The 19,292-nt window shown below is 37.3% G+C and overlaps 4 protein-coding genes across 5 annotated transcripts; all 4 read right to left on the bottom strand.

Moving 5' to 3' along the window:
* Positions 1 to 647: 647 nt before the first annotated feature.
* Positions 648 to 3,079, bottom strand: LOC121946106 (chemerin-like receptor 1). Its single transcript, XM_042490542.2, has 2 exons — positions 3,006 to 3,079; positions 648 to 2,698 (listed from the first exon to the last, which is right to left on the bottom strand). Exon 2 carries the CDS (start codon positions 2,685 to 2,687, stop codon positions 1,572 to 1,574), a length of 1,116 nt encoding a protein of 371 aa, XP_042346476.2. The 5' UTR covers positions 2,688 to 2,698; positions 3,006 to 3,079; the 3' UTR covers positions 648 to 1,571.
* On the bottom strand, positions 3,067 to 6,615 carry LOC121945394 (chemerin-like receptor 1). Its single transcript, XM_042489546.2, has 2 exons — positions 5,882 to 6,615; positions 3,067 to 5,432 (listed from the first exon to the last, which is right to left on the bottom strand). Exon 2 carries the CDS (start codon positions 5,417 to 5,419, stop codon positions 4,307 to 4,309), a length of 1,113 nt encoding a protein of 370 aa, XP_042345480.1. The 5' UTR covers positions 5,420 to 5,432; positions 5,882 to 6,615; the 3' UTR covers positions 3,067 to 4,306.
* A 1,324-nt stretch (positions 6,616 to 7,939) lies between these two features.
* On the bottom strand, positions 7,940 to 12,934 carry LOC121946104 (chemerin-like receptor 1). 2 transcript variants are annotated; one of them, XM_042490540.2, is made up of 3 exons: positions 12,681 to 12,934; positions 10,859 to 10,906; positions 7,940 to 9,638 (listed from the first exon to the last, which is right to left on the bottom strand). In XM_042490540.2, exons 2-3 carry the CDS (start codon positions 10,896 to 10,898, stop codon positions 8,539 to 8,541), a joined length of 1,140 nt encoding a protein of 379 aa, XP_042346474.1. In that variant the 5' UTR covers positions 10,899 to 10,906; positions 12,681 to 12,934; the 3' UTR covers positions 7,940 to 8,538. The 2 variants fall into 2 exon arrangements, with proteins under 2 accessions (XP_042346474.1, XP_042346475.2); XM_042490541.2 differs by lacking the exons at positions 10,859 to 10,906; positions 12,681 to 12,934 and adding an exon at positions 10,548 to 10,817 and having other exon boundaries at positions 7,942 to 9,638.
* A 1,857-nt stretch (positions 12,935 to 14,791) lies between these two features.
* Positions 14,792 to 18,888, bottom strand: LOC121946103 (chemerin-like receptor 1). Its single transcript, XM_042490539.2, has 2 exons — positions 18,736 to 18,888; positions 14,792 to 18,021 (listed from the first exon to the last, which is right to left on the bottom strand). Exon 2 carries the CDS (start codon positions 18,008 to 18,010, stop codon positions 16,868 to 16,870), a length of 1,143 nt encoding a protein of 380 aa, XP_042346473.2. The 5' UTR covers positions 18,011 to 18,021; positions 18,736 to 18,888; the 3' UTR covers positions 14,792 to 16,867.
* Between the last annotated feature and the right edge of the window lie 404 nt (positions 18,889 to 19,292).

Consider the following 19,292-nt stretch of genomic DNA (forward strand, 5'->3'; position numbering starts at 1 on the left):
CAAATTATCTTAAAGGGTTTTTCAGATTTGCAAAATGCAAACAAACATCCCTTGCTCCTTATCCATTTGTCAGTGTATGATACTAAGAAATAATGTAAAATTATGCAGGGATTATACAGTATGGAGTATGGAAAACAAATATTCAAATCATATTTTAATGATGGAAAATGATTAGATAGTCAGGAGGAGGTTCAGAAGGAGAGGTGTATCATGGGCATCGGCCAGAATGCAAGCATGCACAGCCATGAAACTTTGTTTTCCACATAAAGGTTTATTTTCCAAAACTCAAGAATTGCAACATAAAGGGGGAGAAAACAAACATGGATTCTGACTCTGAAAGAAATGAATACAGAAATTAAAACTTGAGTCAAAATTCAACAGTGTGTACAAGGATTTTTTCCCCTATTAAACTAATAATTCCCAGGATAATCCAAAGAGAAAGAAACTCTGCTTACCAGCACTGCCAACCCATGTGTTGATCATGAAAGTGTTTTCAGGGTATAGATAGGGACTGAACAGGTGAATTCAATCAGGTTAATCATAGTGAAAGGAACCAATCAATGCTGAGGAAAGCAAGTATATCACCCTACTCCAACCGGAGGAAAGAAAGTGAGATAAAAAAAATGGGAGGAAGAGAAGTGTCAAAATGAAGGAAAAAGGGAATCTTTACTACACAAGAAAAACACAAACAACATTTATCATTTATGATTAAGATAAAAAAAACAATGAAATACATTTGGATAAAGCTTTCATACACAGGTTCATGTGTACATATCACAATAACCACAGTCAACTGCTACCATGGGATCATAATTAGCTTTTAGCAAGATCAGATGTATTATTACACAAAAATTAACCTTTTATTTACAGTTACGTGAGTGTGAAAAGTATTTGCTACACTTATAGCATTTGTTTATTCATGTCATACCATAGCATCACAAACATGACTTCTCAGTTTTGACATATTCAGGGCCAAACAAATACAAAAGACAAAACTCAGCCAAGTAAAGGTGACTGCTGCTGTAGGAGCATAATTAGATCATAACAGCTAAATATTTTTGCTTGAATTCACTTGGCCTTACCATACAGCTAAAAAAAAGCATGCAATAAAATGTTTATAAAAGCACCAAGGTATTAAGCACAACATGAGATATAAACATTTGAGGAAGATTAACAGTGTGAAAATTACCAAACAGATTATAAGATTGAATGACAAGACAAAACCTTAACCACAGACAAGCACAGATCAACCAAGAGATGGTATCTGCGGAGGAGTATCATGTTTCTCATCTGTCGATGGTAGAGGAAGTTGAGTTGAATGTTAGGGGCAAGTTAACTAACTGCAGGACAATGCTGTGCAAAATGAACTTGCTATCATTTGTGCTATGGTACAGAAATTATATTTCACATTGATCTTATATTCAGGAAATAATCTGTTTTAAAAGGTATTTTACAGTCTACTATAATGTGAAAGAAAAAAAGTAAATTCTCATATTCAGTTACATTTGTGAAAAGTTACTTGCATGACTGTTTATTCATGTCATAGACAGCCTCCTATCAGCTCTTAATACTTAAGTATTAAGAGCTGACAGAGCCATCTCTTCACTCTGTCTGGTTTCCACTGACTTTGTGTCAATGTGAGAGCCAGAATCCTCTTCCTTGAAGGCAGTCTCTAACACTTTTAGGATGGATTTGTAGACTTTATTCTTATAATCTTGGCCCATGAACACATACAGCACTGGGTTCAGGCAACTGTTGATATAAGCCAGGGAGCTTGTTATAGGGACACCAACAGTAACAACGTAGATCAATGTTTCACTGCGATAAGCAGGTATAAAATTGATCATCTCAATTAAATTCATGATGTGATAAGGAGCCCAGCACAGGAAAAAGGTGGTGATGACTGCAGTGATGATCTTAAAGGAGCGACTTGACTTGCTGGCCAGGGTGCGGTTTCTTCTGATTCGATGGATTATCACAGCATAACAGGAGACGATGACAGTGAAGGGGACAACAAAGCATAGGAGGAAACGAGTGATGGTTATGACCTGAAAACGAAGCTGTATCAGCTGATTTAAAGATTGTGTTTTATTGTCATTCGGAAAAGTTAAATTGTAAAAGCAGTAGATGTTCTCTTTATTGGCATTTAATCGCCCAGTGTCCCTGAAGATGAAGAATGGAGTGCTGAGAATCAGAGCCAGTATCCAAACACCCAGACACACAAAGGATGCCTTACGTGGACTCCGATGGTTCTGGGCCCAGACGGGCCAAACCACAGACACACATCTGTCCACACTGATCACCACCAGAATGTAGACACTGGCAAACATGTTCAGGAAGCTTATAGTGCTGTACAGTTTGCACATCAATTTGCCGAAAGGCCAGTGAAAACCCAGAGCCACGTAAATCACATTCAGGGGCAGAAATGCTGTGAAGAGGAAGTCAGCCACAGCGAGATTGAGGAACCAAACTGTGTTAACTGTTTTCTTCATCTTGAACTTGGTCACCCAGATAACCAGTCCATTCCCGAGCACACCAAGAACGCAGGTCAGGCAGTAGATAATGAGAGACATGATGTGGAGAGACTTTCTCAGCTCAGCATACTTGTCAGTAGACATAAAGCCTTTTTTGCCAGATAATTCTGTTGTATTGATGTGATAAGAAGGGGTAGCATTCATCTCCATCATTGCCCTGAAACCTACAATGGCAATATAAAACAACAGTATGAACCATTTCTTTTTCACCTACATAGATGTCAATAACATTTCCTAATAATGTAAAAACACAATGCACTTCTCTTGATGGCAAAAAATAATATTGCCATACAAAGAACCATTTTGACTATAGATGGCAATACAAAAAATAAATGATTTTTATCTTCTATTTGTTCTCTAACTACCAAATTCCAACTTTGTGTTTGTGAGCATAGCTTTAACAAACATCAGATATTTTGGCTTTTTTTGTTGTTGCATGAATTCAAATCCAAAGAAAATAACAACACTTACCTTTCTCAAAGTTTGTGAGTCAAAAGAAGAAGTGTGCAGCACAAGAATTCCTGCTCAAACTCTGAGGGGTTTACTCTAGAAATGTGATACATCAGGAGGCTGGCCCATATATAACACGCCTCTCATAAATTTAATGTTGAAAGCCTCACAGACATTTAAAGTTAACTTGTTACTTTTTACCATTATGATTAGGCTGTTCTACCGTTAATTCCTACATATTTACTTGAGGTCAGAGTAGAGTAGTGAGGTCATAGGCCAGAAAGAGTCCAGTGATTATCTTGATATTTCATTAAAATGTTATCGTTAACAGTAACGTTAACAGCTGTTCTTATCAACTTACCGCAAAAGCTGCTCTACAAGTTCTGATTTCTTGCAAAGACTTGGCTATCTTCTTGTAGTGTTAACTTATAGAGTCTAGAGTCTCTGTCCTTTGAGAAATGTGTGACATACATAAACAATTACATGCTTGAAATGTGGGTTGTTGAGGTGAATATAAGAAAATTAATTAAGCTAAAACTTCTACTTTCTATCAATAATCCTGCAGCACAATAATTTTCTCTATGTAGGTTGACCACACATATTACCTGAGGTATAAACTATGCTGTATAGGAGGATCAATCTAAAAAAGCAAAAGAGTTCTTCAGTAAGAATTTTATCAGAATTTATTTGGTTATTTTCACAGATTAAAATCAGGTTCAAAATAGATAAGATGATAGGCCAATTGTTTCTGGAAATTACATTTGGAAAGACAACAGGGAAAGACTGGAGTCGACCCACTGACTTTTTCAGAAACAGCACTGTTTTTACGATTTAGGTTGTTAAGGCAACATCAACTACACATTGTTGACGGTAAACGGAGAACCTCCTCTGACTTAAAATATACTTTAAGATGCAAAACAGTTGCCTCTTTTGGTCAATTAATATTAGACTTTAACCCTTTGAAACTTGAGTAAATTGGCTTGAAATCTTTCAAACACATGGGAAAAGAGTGACAAACAACAAAAAAGGAAAAAAGAAATGAGCCAGACATTAGTAAAAAAAAAAAGTACAAGAAAATTATCTGAAAATTAGTAAAAGAAAGAAATCAATCAAAAATATGTGATCCATTCCTCTCCTGTGTTGTCCAAGGGTTAGGGAATACTGGGAAACTAACTAATAAAAAAATTACAGCTGCTACCCAAGGATCATAATCAGCTCATATAGGTAAGCACAGCAGTAAAAACATGCAGCTTATTCACAATTCCATTGCATATTATTTGTTATGTACACTAACAGTATTTGTTTATTCATATATCATAACCTCATACAGCCGCATGGCTTCGACTGGTGACCGTAGACTTTTTGTAGGTATAAGAAACATTATCCTGGAAGACAGTCTCCAAAACATTCAGGATGGATTTATTTATGTTGTCTTTGAAATTCTGGCCCATGAACACATACAGAAGTGGGTTCAAGGAACTGTTGAGACAGGCCACACTCTTTGCTATAGGAGTCCCAATAGCGACAACATTGTGTAATGTTTCACTTGCATGATTAGCCATGTGATTTACCAACTCAATTACAGCCATGATGTGAAAAGGAGCAAAGCACAGGAAAAAAGTGGTGATAACTGCAGGGATGATCTTAAACGGCCGACTTGACCATCTGACCAGAGTGTGGTTTCTTCTGAATCTATGGATTATCACAACATAACAGGACAGAATAACAGTGAAGGGTACAACGAACCCCAGGAGGAGGACAGTGATGATCATGGCCTGATGACGAAGCTGTCGCAGCTGAATCACAGATGGTGTTTTATAGTCGTCAGAAAAAGCAAAATTGTATAAGCAGTGGATGATGTCGTCATTGTAATATGACGGCCCAATGTCCCTGAAGATGAAGTACGGAGTGCTAAGAATCAGAGCCAGTATCCAAACACCCAGACACACAAAGGATGCCTTACGGACACTTCGGTGGTTCTGGGCCCAGACGGGCCAAACCACAGACACACATCTGTCCACACTGATCACCACCAGAATGTAGACACTGGCAAACATGTTCAAGAAGCTTACAGTGCTGTGAAGTTTACACATAAATCTGCCAAAAGGCCAGTGGAAATCCATAGCTGTGTAGGTCACACTCAGGGGCAGAAATCCTATGAAGAGGATGTCAGCCACAGCGAGATTGAGGAACCAAACTGTACTAACTGTTTTCTTCATCTTGAACCTGGTCACCCAGATAACCACTCCATTGCCGAGCACACCAAGAACAAAGACCAGGCAGTAAATAATGAGAGACATGATGTGGAGAGACTTTCTCAGCTCAGCATACTCATCATAGTCATAGTCATTGCTGACTTCATAAGAAGAGCCATTTGCACCAGATACATCTGTGGTGTCGATGTTATAGAAGGGTGCAGCAGTAGTTTTATCCATTTCGTTTTGAGAGCTGGAATTACAATGTGAGAAAATATCACTCATTTGTTCTTTTCACACACACGCACACACGCACGCACGCACACACGCGCACACACACACACACACACACACACACACACACACACACACACACACACGCACACACACACACACACAACTTCCTCTCCTTCTTAAACAACAACTCTGCAAACATAGACTAAGGATATTATTATCAGTTTAATAGCTACTTAACATCCTATCAGGTCTACAGGAATCTACGTCCATCACAAAAAAAGGAAAAGCAAACAGTTCTCTTAAATACAGCAGTTTGCTTTTGTCTAAGTCTAGTTTAGTGTAATACAAAGGTAAGGTGTTTGTCAAAGTATGCTATCTGTATCACCTTCATCTGCGCTTATATTGTCTCATTTTCATTGATAAAATTCAAAGGATGACATACTGTAATTCTAAGGTTTACTGTACCTTTCTCAAAGTTCGTTAGTTGGATCAGGATGCGATGGCAGCAGTAGCAGTAAACCAGGTCAGACTCTGAGAGGATAAGGAAAGTGTGCTCCTGATAAGACTCTTTGGTGACGTCATCATCACATCATGACTGGACCACATGTAACGCACAGTAATAAAGAGACTATGAATGTACTCTTAAAAATTCCCATGATTAACTCTTGATGTGCTGTGAGTTTACTTTTATCAATTATTATCAATAAGTTTTTAGATGGAAAATGTTGGGCAACAACTACTTTGGACAGATGTAAAACCAGAATATTACACAATTTTGGTTTTGTAAGTCTCTCTGGCCCATCTTTGAGCCCATGAAGTATGTGGGCCTTTGGGGAATTTAACTTCTTAGCCCTCTTTAGTGTGATCTGTCAAGATGGTGGCATGGCAGAGCCTAAGCAGAGCCAAGTAAAATGAGGCCTAAAGCTCATATAACGTAGTGCAGGTGGAGAAAAAGGGCAGAGAAGCTCATGTGAGGGGAATAAGATGATGAGGCAGAAGAACAGGCGGGGAGCTGATTGACTGAGTAGCAGGGAAGGACTAATGATGCTGATGAAGGACAGGTGTGACCGAAAACAGGTGGGAAACCTGGCAAAGGCAGGAGGAGATAACCCACAAAATAAATCAGGAAACAGACTGACCATTATGAATACACGACACAGGGAAAATCCCAAAAGAAAAACCCAAAACCAGAGTCCAAAAGACAACAGAATATTAACAAAAACCTAGGATCACAATAGTATTGCTGTCTCAAACTCTCCACAATGGCCGAAATAAATTATAATCAGCCTTTTTTTTGATTTGCTGAATTCTCCACCTGAGACTATGAAGTTTTAACTTAATTTTTATCAGGCTAAAGTTGTTAAAATTTAAATATACCAAATTTATATCCATTTCAGATACCTCCATAACACTGCCAACCAAAAAATTATGTCTCTGCCTCCCAGCCCCGACTTCTGGATACAAATCAATAAAATCATCTTTTCAGTGACCACTAATACAAATGTGCAACTTACATTCGGTTGTTTTGTTTTGTTTTTATTTTCCTTTGCTAATTCAGCCTAAACTGCGGGTGGCATTCCTGCTCCTCGGTTGATGCAGCTCTGTCTTCTGTGATTTGGGCTCGCTCCCTCGTAAGCTGACTCTGGTGCCGGCCCGCTCCGGCAACCCTGCAACTCCCAACCCCCAATTCTACAATTGGGGGTTGGGAGTTGCAGACTTCAATTCTACAGAACTGTAGAATTGAAGTCCTCCACAACGCTATAGCCCTCAAATTTCCATAAATAATACTGAGGGTATTAGTTCCTCAATGGCTGCTTCAGTCCTGCCCCATATATTGACGATATACAAAGGAATACATGGAATCGATGTTTTGCTATGACTTGTTTGCCTTCTTAAAATGGCACACAATAGACTTTGTGAAAAGAGAGAGATCAAAAGACAGATCACAAAGTTACCAAACAACTTAAATGCTTAAACTATGAGTTGATGACTATGGATTGATGTGAATTATTCACATTATTGCAGAGTGTAACAGCCCTGTGTTACTTTTTGGGCTTGTTTGATTTTGCCCCACTTGCTATTAATTGTGGGTTGCCTGTCAGTCGGGCTGCTCCCTCTTTGCCACTGCACTTGAAAACTTGAAACATGACTGCGGCCTATGTAGATACATTGTAGGCAACAGTAAGAGATCTGGAATCAATATATGTGAGATATTATCATTATCAGTGTTAGAGTTAGGGGAATTTCACAAGTCTGGGTTATCTACAGTGCCTTCCTGTAAGCATCTTTAAAAACAACACTTCCTCTTAAGTTTAGAAACTCATATATCATGCAGCTGATATCTTAAACTGGAAAGCACAAAATTCCCCCCAGTCAGGACCGACAGTATTTTGTATCATTCAGACAAATTAAATGAACAGTGTGGCCTTTGCAACATGTCACACAATTCACCTATGCTTCTGAATCGCTGTTTTTTGTTAATTTTATAATAGCTTTTATGCAGAAAATTACATTGTGAGGTTTTTGTGAGTTATTTTCAGGGCCCCAAAAGCAAAATTAAAAGACAAGATCTACATTCACAGTTGGAGGAAATACAAATTGCTGGGGCTGATGTTGCTTGCATGTTTTTTTTTTCACATACAGGCAAGGAAATGGTTGTTAAGGGCCAACTGGAAAAAAACAAAAAAACAGCACTCCCGCTGTCAATCAAACCATATTTGTTATGCTACTTCTGTTGCACAAATATTACCATAAACTCATGTAATGCCTATTTTGAAATAACTGCTGGGTTCTTTTGTTCATGAAATAACATTTTACAGTCACCTTTAGCTTTATTATGGTACAGACTGAAGGCACTGCTGATATTCAAAGAGCAGTCAATGACAGAATTAGGTACATCCATTTGCTCCAATAAAAACAATCTACGACCATACTGTTCAGCAAAGGTTTAGCTCTCAAACAGCATCACAAGTTATTGTACAATATAATCACCGGTTCAGTCCATTGATAGTCCTTGTAAGTAGTATGTAATTGGACACATAAATTATCATTTGTATCAAAATGATTTGCTATGCACAGACACAGTATTTGTTTCCTCATGTAGACAGCCTTATACTTCAGTATTATGTATGAGCTGACATCTCTTTGCTCTGACTGGTGCCAGCTGACTTTGAGTCAGTGTGAGAGCCAGAGACCTCTTCCTGGAAGGCATTCTCAAATATTTTCATGATGGATTTGTAGAATTTATCTTTGAAATCTTGGCCCATGAGCACATACAGCACTATGTTCAAGCAACTGTTGATATAGGCCATGTCGGTGGTTATGGGGATCCCGATGGTGGTGACATAGAATAATGTTTCACTTTGATAAGACGGTATGAAACTCACTAACTTAATTAGAGCCATGATGTGAAAGGGAGCCCAGCACAGGAAAAATAAGATAATAACTGCAGCGATGATCTTAAAGGGGCGACTCGACTTGCTGGCCAGGGTGCGGCTTTTTCTGATTCGATGGATTATCACAGAATAACAGGAGACAATGACAGTGAAGGGGACAACAAAGCCCAGGAGGAAACGGGTGACGGTCTTGGCCTGATGATGAAACTGCCCCAGCTGAATCACAGATGGTTTTCCATTATCATCAGAAAAAGCAAGGTTGTTGGAGCTGTTGATGATTTTTTCACTGTTATATGACGGCCCAGTGTCCCCGATGATTAAGTACGGAGTGCTGAGAATCAGAGCCAGTATCCAAACACCCAGACTCACAAAGGACGCCTTACGTCGACTTCGGTGGTTGTGGGTCCAGACAGGCCACACCACAGACACACATCTATCCACACTGATCACCACCAGAATGTAGGCACTGGCAAACATGTTTAGGGAGATGAATGTGCTGCTCAGGTTGCACATAAATGGCCAGTTAAAACCCAGAGCCAGGTACGTCACATTCAGGGGCAGAAATGCTGTGAAGAGGAAGTCGGCCACAGCGAGATTGAGGAACCAAACTGTATTAACTGTTTTCTTCATCTTGAACCCGGTCACCCAGATAACCAGTCCATTCCCGAGCACACCAAAAACAAAAGCCAGGCAGTAAATAATGAGAGACATGGTGTTTAGAGACTTTCTCAGCTCGGCATACTTGTCGATATACATAAGGTTGTTTTTTCCAGATGTTGTGTTGTTGTGATAGGAAGGGGTAGCGTTCATCATCATTGTCCTGAAACCTGCAATGGCAACATGAAGAAATAATATGATTTTTTTTTTCTGTATGCTCTGATTTTTCTGGCAATGCATAGTTCAGTAATCACATTCCCTTATAAACCAACAAAGCTTTTGAAAAAAATGTTTCTAAACTCTTAGAGTATCGACATAAAGTTCAACATAATCAGGCATAGTTAAAGCATGGCACACACATGCAAACACTGATCTTTAAATTGTTTCTGTTTTAATATTATTAATATTATGATCATTAGCGTAGGCAGGCCAAATTAGAATACCTAAATAAGGGTTTGTCACAGGGGCCCTGTTCTTATCTCTACTGTGTCACTGCAAAATTGATATGAGGCTACACTGTAGCTGATATTATCTCTCATTTAATGCACTGCAGTGTATGCTTATTAATAATAAATAAATGAATGCTTAATTTTCTGTACATTTACTAATCTGTCAGTAATGAGAATTGTTTGAAATGAAATGAATAAAATTATTTGCAAAATGATCAGCAAGGTGGTTAAAGTAATTTGCACCTCTCGAAAGAAATAAAACTAAATTCATTATCTCCAGTTAAAAAAGACAAAATTTAAAATAATACATGAGACTGGCCAGGACATAGAATATAAATAACTTTCTTTTACTCTGCTTCATGAGAAATTGACATTTAAATACTATATATGAACCCTTGTTGATAAAGGTTTTTTCAAAAAGTTCTGAACCTGTGGAAAGTTAGAAATTGATAAGCCATGCACTTCAATTCACCAAATCAAACTGACTTCCTAACAGAGGAATGCAATTTGAACACTAAAAACTTCTTGAATTTGACAAACTGTTTTCTTTACTGATTATTGACCCACAACCTTGATGGATGAATCTTGTGTAAGAAATATCAAATTCTACAAATAACAAAGGTAACTTACCCTTATTAAAGCTCTTGAGGCTGTTTTGAATAAATTAGTGGCAGAAGTCATGAAATTGAGACATAAATAGAGGCTAACCTGTAGACAGTAATGTGACGCACCACCAACGTCAAGGTTAAGCCACAGGGGGCACACCCAAACATTCTTTCTATTTCCAGAGGTGTCTTATATCTCTTATGTACACCTGAAATTAAACTTTTTGTGCATTGCAATTAAAAAAAATCTAAACTTTAAACAAAAATGTCTACTCATTTTTAGCTTAAAAATTCACAAGCCTAATAACACATACATTTCCCACAGTCTGCTCTTACCTGTCAACATCCTGTTTTGCACTGTCATGCCATTGCACATGGCTATTGCTGAGAAAATTAAGAAATAAGTTTGAGCAAGCACAAAAAGTTTCCACAAACAATACTGATACAGCTTTAGTATCACCCAAACACATCAAAAACACCATAATGTCCCTGAATTCAGACTGTGTTCTATTTCCTTATGTGACCCCATGGATGAATAACATACAGACTGGATGTATAACAAACTACTGTAATTATTAACAAGCTACTGTTTAACTGGAGAAAGCAATTTTTAGAGAAAATGTGGTATAAATTCTTGTCTGCATTACTGGGCAACTGGGCAACAATAAAATTAACATCAAATATACAAACTTTACTTACTTTGATAAATGATATATATTAGGATTAAAACTATTTACTCATGTAATACACAGTATCAACGTTAAAGTGCCACGATGAACTGTAAAGGGAAGCGTGGAAATTAAATTTAGTAACGTACTGACTAAATATGTCCAAAAAAAATGCGAACAACCAATATCTGATTATAGGTGCACGATAGTGTTACCAAGCAAAATACAAACAAAGCACATAGGAAATAATAATATTTGTATCACCATGCTGTTGCATATAACAACAACAATATATCTTGAAATATGGATATTTAAAATCATCCTGTGTACAATCCTGTGTTTCTAATATTTAACTTTTTTTTTTATTTTATGACCCCATGAATAAAGAAAATACACACTAGATTTTAACAAACTAGTTTTCCAGCTACTAAAATGCCATTACTGAAATAAAAGATTACTCAAAAAATTGACTTTTTCCAAATATTATTGGAGCTGCTAAGTTACTGACGCCACTTTGAAATGTTGACCTTGAAGAAAACATTCCCACAATTCACTCACAGTTATAGCTGAAAGCTTTTCTTACTTGTAAGCATTAGAGTCTTGGCTCACAAATTTCTTTTTTTAAAATTCATATTAAACAAATTAAAGCTGACAATGAGTTAAAAAGCCTTTCCTAAACCATTAGAGTTATGTACTGACAGGATGCAAAGCATCTAAATGTTTCTATGTGTTTTTTTCCAAATATAAAAAAACCATGTATTTAAAAATAAGTAAAAATACAAACTGTTTCACTTGCAACATTAACAAAAGGAACTTAAACATTACCCAACTAAGTTCATAAGAGTAAAAAACAATGTAAAAGCTGATAATTACTGACTCCGGCTCTAAAAGCCTTTTCAAAAATATTTATATGTAATCATAAATGATTAATGATTTACACACTTGTTAAATACTTGACAGGACTGCATTTATTGCAAACAGTGCTATAAATCTGTCACTGTGAGTTTCTTCCCTGTGAAGTTTTTTGTTCTTGATCTAAGAGGAACGTGATGTGTAAAACAGCTCTCTCTACTGGCCAAGTGTAAAATAACTGCTTATTAGTATTTCAATAATGAAAATAATGGTAACAGCAAGAAATGTCCTCGTCATTTATCGACGCTATTGCGGCTTCCAGATACGGTTGAAATAGATTAATGTAGATAAATAAATAGATAGATAAATAAATAAATAGATACATTTATTGTCATTGTACTGGTACAGCGAAATTGAGGGTTCTCCCACAGAGCTACCGTTCACTACAGACGATTTAAAGTAACATAAGACAATAACAACATACATGTTAAAACAGGTATTCTCTTAAAAATAGAGACATGAGGGTATGATATGTACTGCTGAGGTGTAATATACACAACTGAAATATATACTGTGCTAGTATATACTGTGGAGGTAGTGCAATATGAAAAGTATATAAATTATTTGGTTGTGCTCACTGTTTTGTGCGATGATCCGGTGCTTCGGGTGTCAATTGATTTGCAGGATGTGAGGGGATTTGCTGGGTGAGATTAAACTGAGTTTGACTGTTGCGTCTAAACGAAATAAAAAAAAACAAAACAACAAAAAACAGAGAAACAAACATCCCAGCAACATTAACAGGATTTTCAGAAAACAAATTCAAATCGATGGGTCGCAAACAAATTTATTTAACCAAACATTTGCATTTTCTTGTCTTCTGTACTCGACTAATTCAGCACACCTGGGTCCTGAGATGCCAGGGCAGGTGATGCATTCAAGAGACTGAAAAAAAGTCGGAAATGATAAGGGCGTGCTATTGATGACTTTCAAAAGAATAAATCTTTTTTTTCATGTTATATTACAATGTGTGACATATACCAAAATCATGCAGTATCAACAGAAGCATCACACCTTGCTGTATCATCAGTTTGTTTAATGTATTGTATGAATACACCAAAAGCACAAAAAATATATGTACATTAACATTTGTGTGAAAATAATTTGCTATGTAGAGTTTCAGTATTTGTTTGTCACCCTTCAGTATTGACTGCGGACATCTCTTTGATCTGACTGGTGACCCCTAACTTTGCATCAGCATGAGAGCCAGAGACCCCTAAAAGACAGTCTTTAACACTTTCGGGATGGATTTGTGGACTTTATCCTTGGAATTTGGGGGCATGAACACATACAGCAGTGGATTCAAGCAACTGTTAAATAAAAGCCATGCAGGTGATTATTGTGACCCTGATAGTGGTGACGTAGATTAATATTTCACTTGCATGATTACCAACTGAATTAAAGCCATAATGTGATAAGAAGCCCAGCACACAAAAAAAACAGTGGTGATAACTGCAACAATGATCTTAAAGGGGCGACTTTACCGCCTGGCTAGAGAGTGGTTTCTTCTGATTCGATGGATCATCGCAGCATAACAGGATTTGTTTTGCTCCACCTTTGACATGCTTTGCTGTAATTGACACGTTTTGTTTCATTTGAGGACAGACTTTCTTTTAGACTCTTTTGGATAAGTCTGTATTCCTTTTTTGGGTTGCTTTGCAGAGTGGGCAGTTGTTGTCAATGCTGGAATATCAACCTTCTCTGCAGCATTCTGTGTCATCAAGTCAGGCTTTCAACAAAGACAAATGTACGCGCATCTGCATTTTGTAGAACAGCCAATAGGAACACCTTCTCTCTGAAATGACCTGTGATTGGCCAAGGTCTCCTGTCATGGCCTTGATTCTCTGAAGCCTAAAAACAGAGCCAAGAGGAGTTTTTTTCTTTGACCAGTTGAATCACATTATGTTCTAAGTTTGTTATGGGATATTTGCCCATTGACACGAAAACTAAATTGCATACCTCAGCTTTAGCTAACTGAATCCACTTACTTATTGTGGCTTTGACTAAAGAATTTCCAGAATGCCCTCACAGTCGAAGCTGAATACTTCTTTTACTTTAAGCAGCAGAGTACTGTCCCTCAAATGTCTTTATTTCAAGATCATATCAAACAAAGCTGATAATGACTCACAAAACACGTGACATACACTAATAGAATTATACTGTGACAGCACACAGAGTTATATAAATGTTTTCAAGTGTTTTTTCCAAACATAGAACAAGAATTGACTTAATTATGATTTCCTAACTGAGGTTTAAAGAATAACAGGACTTACTGTAAGAGGTGCTGATAATTACTGACTCTGATGCTAAAAAATGCAAAATATGTTTCCATAATCACAAATGACTGATGACTGACACACTTCCTGACAACCAACTGGAATACATTTAATATTGTTAACAGTGCTACAAATCTGTTTGCACTATTAAAGGCTTCAAATCAGTCAGTGTGCTGCAGGGTTTTTCCCCCTCTAAAGTTTTCAGGCCTCCATCTGAGAGGAACCTGATGTGTAAAAACAGCTCCCCCCACTGGCCAATTCTAAAATGACTACATATCATTTTTGTGCTGTGATAAAAATACAACCCTCATACGAGAAATACAGATCCTACTGTGTTTTGTAAAGTCATGTGCTGGTTATGAGATGAACATTACGAGCGAAAAATGATGGAAATAATGGAACAGTAAGAACCACAATGTCGTCATCATCATTTATTGACTCTGGCTTAAAAAAAACATTAAAATAAAAACAATCAATTTATCATTTACATGGTTTACATTAGAATAAAGCTTTTATAGAGGTTCATGTTATATTACAATATGTCACATATACTAATGTTATACAAGACATAGAATAAGTGTACCATTCATGCTATCCCAATTTTTATTTTTTTTAATTTATTTTAATTTTAATTTTAATTTATTTTTTATTTATTTTATTTTTTTAATTGATTAATTAATTAATCATATAATCAATTCTTAGGGCAAAAATGCCATGTTTTACCTTCTGAAATGTGAATATTTTCTGTTTTTTCTTTATTTTTTTACTAAAATTGAATATCTTTGGGGTTTGTTTTTGCAGTTGGTCAGACAAAACAACTATTTTGTTATAGCATATGTGCCAGACTGAGAGAAAATAGAAAGCAAAACTGGCCGATTAATCCACAATAAAATATGTATAAAAATGGGAAAAAAACATATCATTGACAAATTGAAATTCACAGATCATGGCACAATATGCATGTACTTATATAATAGATATACCCCCTGCCCCCCAAAAAACAATGATCAAAGAATGAAAACAAGCAAAGTATACAATGCAGCCGCTATTTTAAACATAGTAATCTCATAGTTTATTAGGCTTACATTAGCCATGTTCAAAGCATGCAGTAGACATGTAGCAGTAAAAAAAAGTAAATCTGTTTCTATGGTGTTGTCTCACGAAAGGTGGCAAAAACAAAAAGACATTACGGGGTGATTTTAGACGAAATGTGTTACACAAAACCTAATGTAACTAGGTAGCATGGCTGCCCACTTCACTTTCACTTTGTATGTAACCAAAGATGTTCTTTGTGGTCATGTGCCCAATTTTGTCACATATACACATATAGGATAAGTGGCTGCAGTGGTGTAATGGAAAGTATACACTTATATGGTGTATAGCCTACCACTTCTTTTTCTGGCTGTTCACTATACCCCTCTTTCAGCCAAAAAGCCACTGGAATATAAAGGAGAATATACCCACTTCCTCTTTGGTTACCTACCAATTTCTTTTTAAGATTTTTTTAACGGTACACCCACCTCATCAACTGTCACTACACTGCTGAGTGGCTGGGATGAGTTGGAGCAAGTTGGGAAACTTTCTATGAGCCTGTTTGCTCAGTGACAATATTTCACTGTATATTATTTATTATTACTCTTTAATACAGTAGTTTAGCGCCTGCTTTATTCTATGGCAAGAGAGGCATTAAATTCTTTTCAAACTAGCTTTTTATTATTTAGGTGATGTGCCACTCTTTTTAATTATCAATACACTCTACAGTCATTGACTATAAACCACTGGGACTTGTTCTGTTGCTTGCTTTATTTGCTGCCCCATGCAGATGGAGATTTATTGTAGTGATCAATATTTGTGACAGATGAAAGCATAAAGTTCCCCTTTCCAACGAAATCATACATTTTTGTTGCTTGTATTGTACAAATTAATTCATAAACCGATTTAGCACCTATTTTAAAATCATGACTGGTTTCCCTTGTCAAAAAAGATGGCACATCCACTGGGTGTAGTATGGTACTGACTGAAGGTACAGCACTTAAAAGTGCAGTCAACAACAGGACTGTGTGGTAGAGAGGCACCACTGCCACTTAAAATATAAATGTAGCCACTTGCTCTATGGGTCATTCATTATGGGTAAATTTGTCTGCACGCACAAATTTATGCACGCATGCTTTTCTTTTTCTGTTATCTTTCTTTTTTCCCCCTTGTGAAGTAGGTCATACATTTACATCATTTTAAAATGCTTTGTCCCACAAATGCATCACAAATTGAGTTATTGTATATTATTAGCCTACCATCTGCCTGCTCTACTAGTCTGTAAATACTGTCAGTGAAGTTGCCATTCATAAAACTAATATCAGTCAAATGGTAAAAGGTGAAATGTTTCAGTTTCAGATCCTTGAATAGAAAAAAAACAACAAACGCTACTTTATTTGTTATATACATTTACATTTGCTATGTACAGTTACAGTATGTGTTTCATGTGGTGGACGACCTTATACCTCAGCATCAGAAACAGACTTTTCTTTGCTTCGACTGGTGACCATTGAGTTTGTGTAGGTATAAGAGCGAGAAACTTCTTCCTGGAAGGCAGTCTCCAAAACATTCAGGATGGATTTGCGGACTTTATCCTTGAAATCTTGACCCATGAACACATACAGCAGTGGGTTCAGGCAACTGTTGAGAAAGGCCAGGCTGGTGGCGATGGGGACTCCGATAGTGGTGACATGGTCTAATGTTTCACTTGCATGATTAGCCATGTGGTTTACCAACTCAATTAGAGCCATGATGTGATAAGGAGCCCAGCACAGGAAAAAGGTGGTGATAACTGCAGCGATGATCTTAAAGGGGCGACTTGACTGACTGGCCAGGGTGCGGTTTCTTCTGAGACGGTGGATTATCACAGCATAACAGGAGACGATGACAGTGAAGGGGACAACAAAGCCCAGGAGGAAGCGGGTGATGGTCATGGCCTGATGACGAAACTGTCGCAGCTGATTTACAGATGGTGTTTCATAGTCGTCAGAAAAAGCAAAGTTGTTAAAGCAGTTGATGATGTCGTCATTATTATATGATGGCCCAGTGTCCCTGAAGATGAAGTACGGAGCGCTCAGAATCAGAGCCAGTATCCAAACACCCAGACTCACAAAGGACGCCTTCTGTACACTTCGGTGGTTCTGGGCCCAGACGGGCCAAACCACAGACACATATCTGTCCACACTGATCACCACCAGAATGTAGACACTGGCAAACATGTTCAGGAAGCTTATAGTGCTGTTCAGTTTGCACATGAATCTGCCGAATGGCCAGTGAAAATCCATAGCTGTGTAGGTCACACTCAGGGGCAGAAATGCTGTGAAGAGGAAGTCAGCCACAGCGAGGTTGAGGAACCAAACTGTGTTAACTGTTTTCTTCATCTTGAACCCGGTCACCCAGATAACCACTCCATTGCCGAGCACACCAAGAACAAAAGCTAGGCAGTAAACAATGAGAGACATGATGTTGAGAGACTGTCTCAGCTCTGCATGCTCGTCCTTATAGTCATATTCATCGTCGTCATCATACAGAGAGCCATTTCTTCCAGAGACTTCTGTTGTGTTGATGTGATAGAAAGGAGTAACTGTCATTACATCCATCATTGTCTTGAGATCTGCAATGAAAAAATAAAAAATAATATTTAGAGGTAAATATCGGTTCCTTTCCATGCATGAGATTAATGTCTTCCTCAATCATTTTCATAAAAAGCCAGTGCACTCTTGAAAATGCAAATTTGTATCCTCACTCATGTTCAGCAAAAAAGGCCCATAGAAGATGCTGTTCACATAAACATGACTTTAATTGTAGGACAACGGTCCCAAGTACTATCTGACCTTCATAATACATTCACAATTCATAATACAGCCCTGAGCCACAATTTGACACTGAGGCAAATCTTAATAACCTTTAAAAGAAAGTTTCATAACTTGATAACTCATAGACAACATCTACATGCAAACAGCGCATCAGTTTTCCCACTGAATGAAACTTCCATTTGGGCAAATAAGAAATGGGAACAGAAAACTAGAAACCACATTAAGTAAAAACCACTGTTGAATAAAAGCAAGCGTTCCCACGTCTTATAGATGCATTACAAAGACTATATACTGTATAGAAAGGTTTAATTAACAGTTTGACGGTATTTGCACTGTTGGTTGCAAACAAAGACCTTTGTCACTTCAAAAAGCAGCAACTCTGAGACGATGCGGTTTAAATTCCAGACGAAGAAGTTTGAGAGAACAATATATGCAATATAACTTTATCCTACATCACATGCTTTGACAGTATTCTTCTCTTGTTTTAGAGAGTTTCAGAAGAGTTACAGTACCTTCTCCAGAGCGCCAGTATGATGAGGATGCGTCCGCAACAAAAGCCACACCGGTCTGTCTACTCTGTGGAAATCTGTGGAGATCTGATCCCTGACTCTTAAATATGTGACGTCATCGCTCACATCGAGGCGGGACCTCAGGCTGCTCGCACCCCCTCATCTGAAGACACTTTCAGTCTGAGGTCTCTTGCACGCGGCCTACTGCAGTTGAGGTAAAACATTGCAGTTGAGGTAAAACATTTTTTTTTTTTTAGAAAAAAACAACAAAAATATGGCTTTACGCTTTGAAACCTTAGCAAATTGGCTTGATTTATTTCAGAAACGAAGTCAAAGAGCGATGGAAGAAGAAATGACCCAAAAAACTAGTAGGCTATAAATTAGGCTTTAAGAATATTACCCGGAAATTAGAAGACAAAAAGATGTAAAGAAACAAAGAAAGAAAAAAGAAAGAAATCAAAAGAAAAGAAGAGTAAACAAAAAAGAAAATGATATTATAATAATTTTGTTACATAATATTAAAACAAGTGATTATGACAATGATATTGTTTTCCCCTATC

This window comes from Plectropomus leopardus, chromosome 11 (assembly GCF_026936395.1).
Source record: "Plectropomus leopardus strain MGB_pleo_1.0 chromosome 11, ASM2693639v1, whole genome shotgun sequence".
In the NCBI taxonomy this organism is placed as follows: Eukaryota; Metazoa; Chordata; class Actinopteri; order Perciformes; family Serranidae; genus Plectropomus; species Plectropomus leopardus.

What these genes read in the sequence shown, in the direction of transcription:
- LOC121946106 (XM_042490542.2), bottom strand. Translation starts at nt 2,687, where the DNA reads ATGATGGAGATGAATGCTACCCCTTCTTATCACATCAATACAACAGAA.
- LOC121945394 (XM_042489546.2), bottom strand. Translation starts at nt 5,419, where the DNA reads ATGGATAAAACTACTGCTGCACCCTTCTATAACATCGACACCACAGAT.
- LOC121946104 (XM_042490540.2), bottom strand. Translation starts at nt 10,898, where the DNA reads ATGTGCAATGGCATGACAGTGCAAAACAGGATGTTGACAG. An exon ending in GCAAAACAGGATGTTGACAG is followed by an intron (nt 9,639 to 10,858) that starts GTAAGAGCAGAC and finishes TTGCCATTGCAG; the next exon opens with GTTTCAGGACAATGATGATG.
- LOC121946103 (XM_042490539.2), bottom strand. Translation starts at nt 18,010, where the DNA reads ATGATGGATGTAATGACAGTTACTCCTTTCTATCACATCAACACAACA.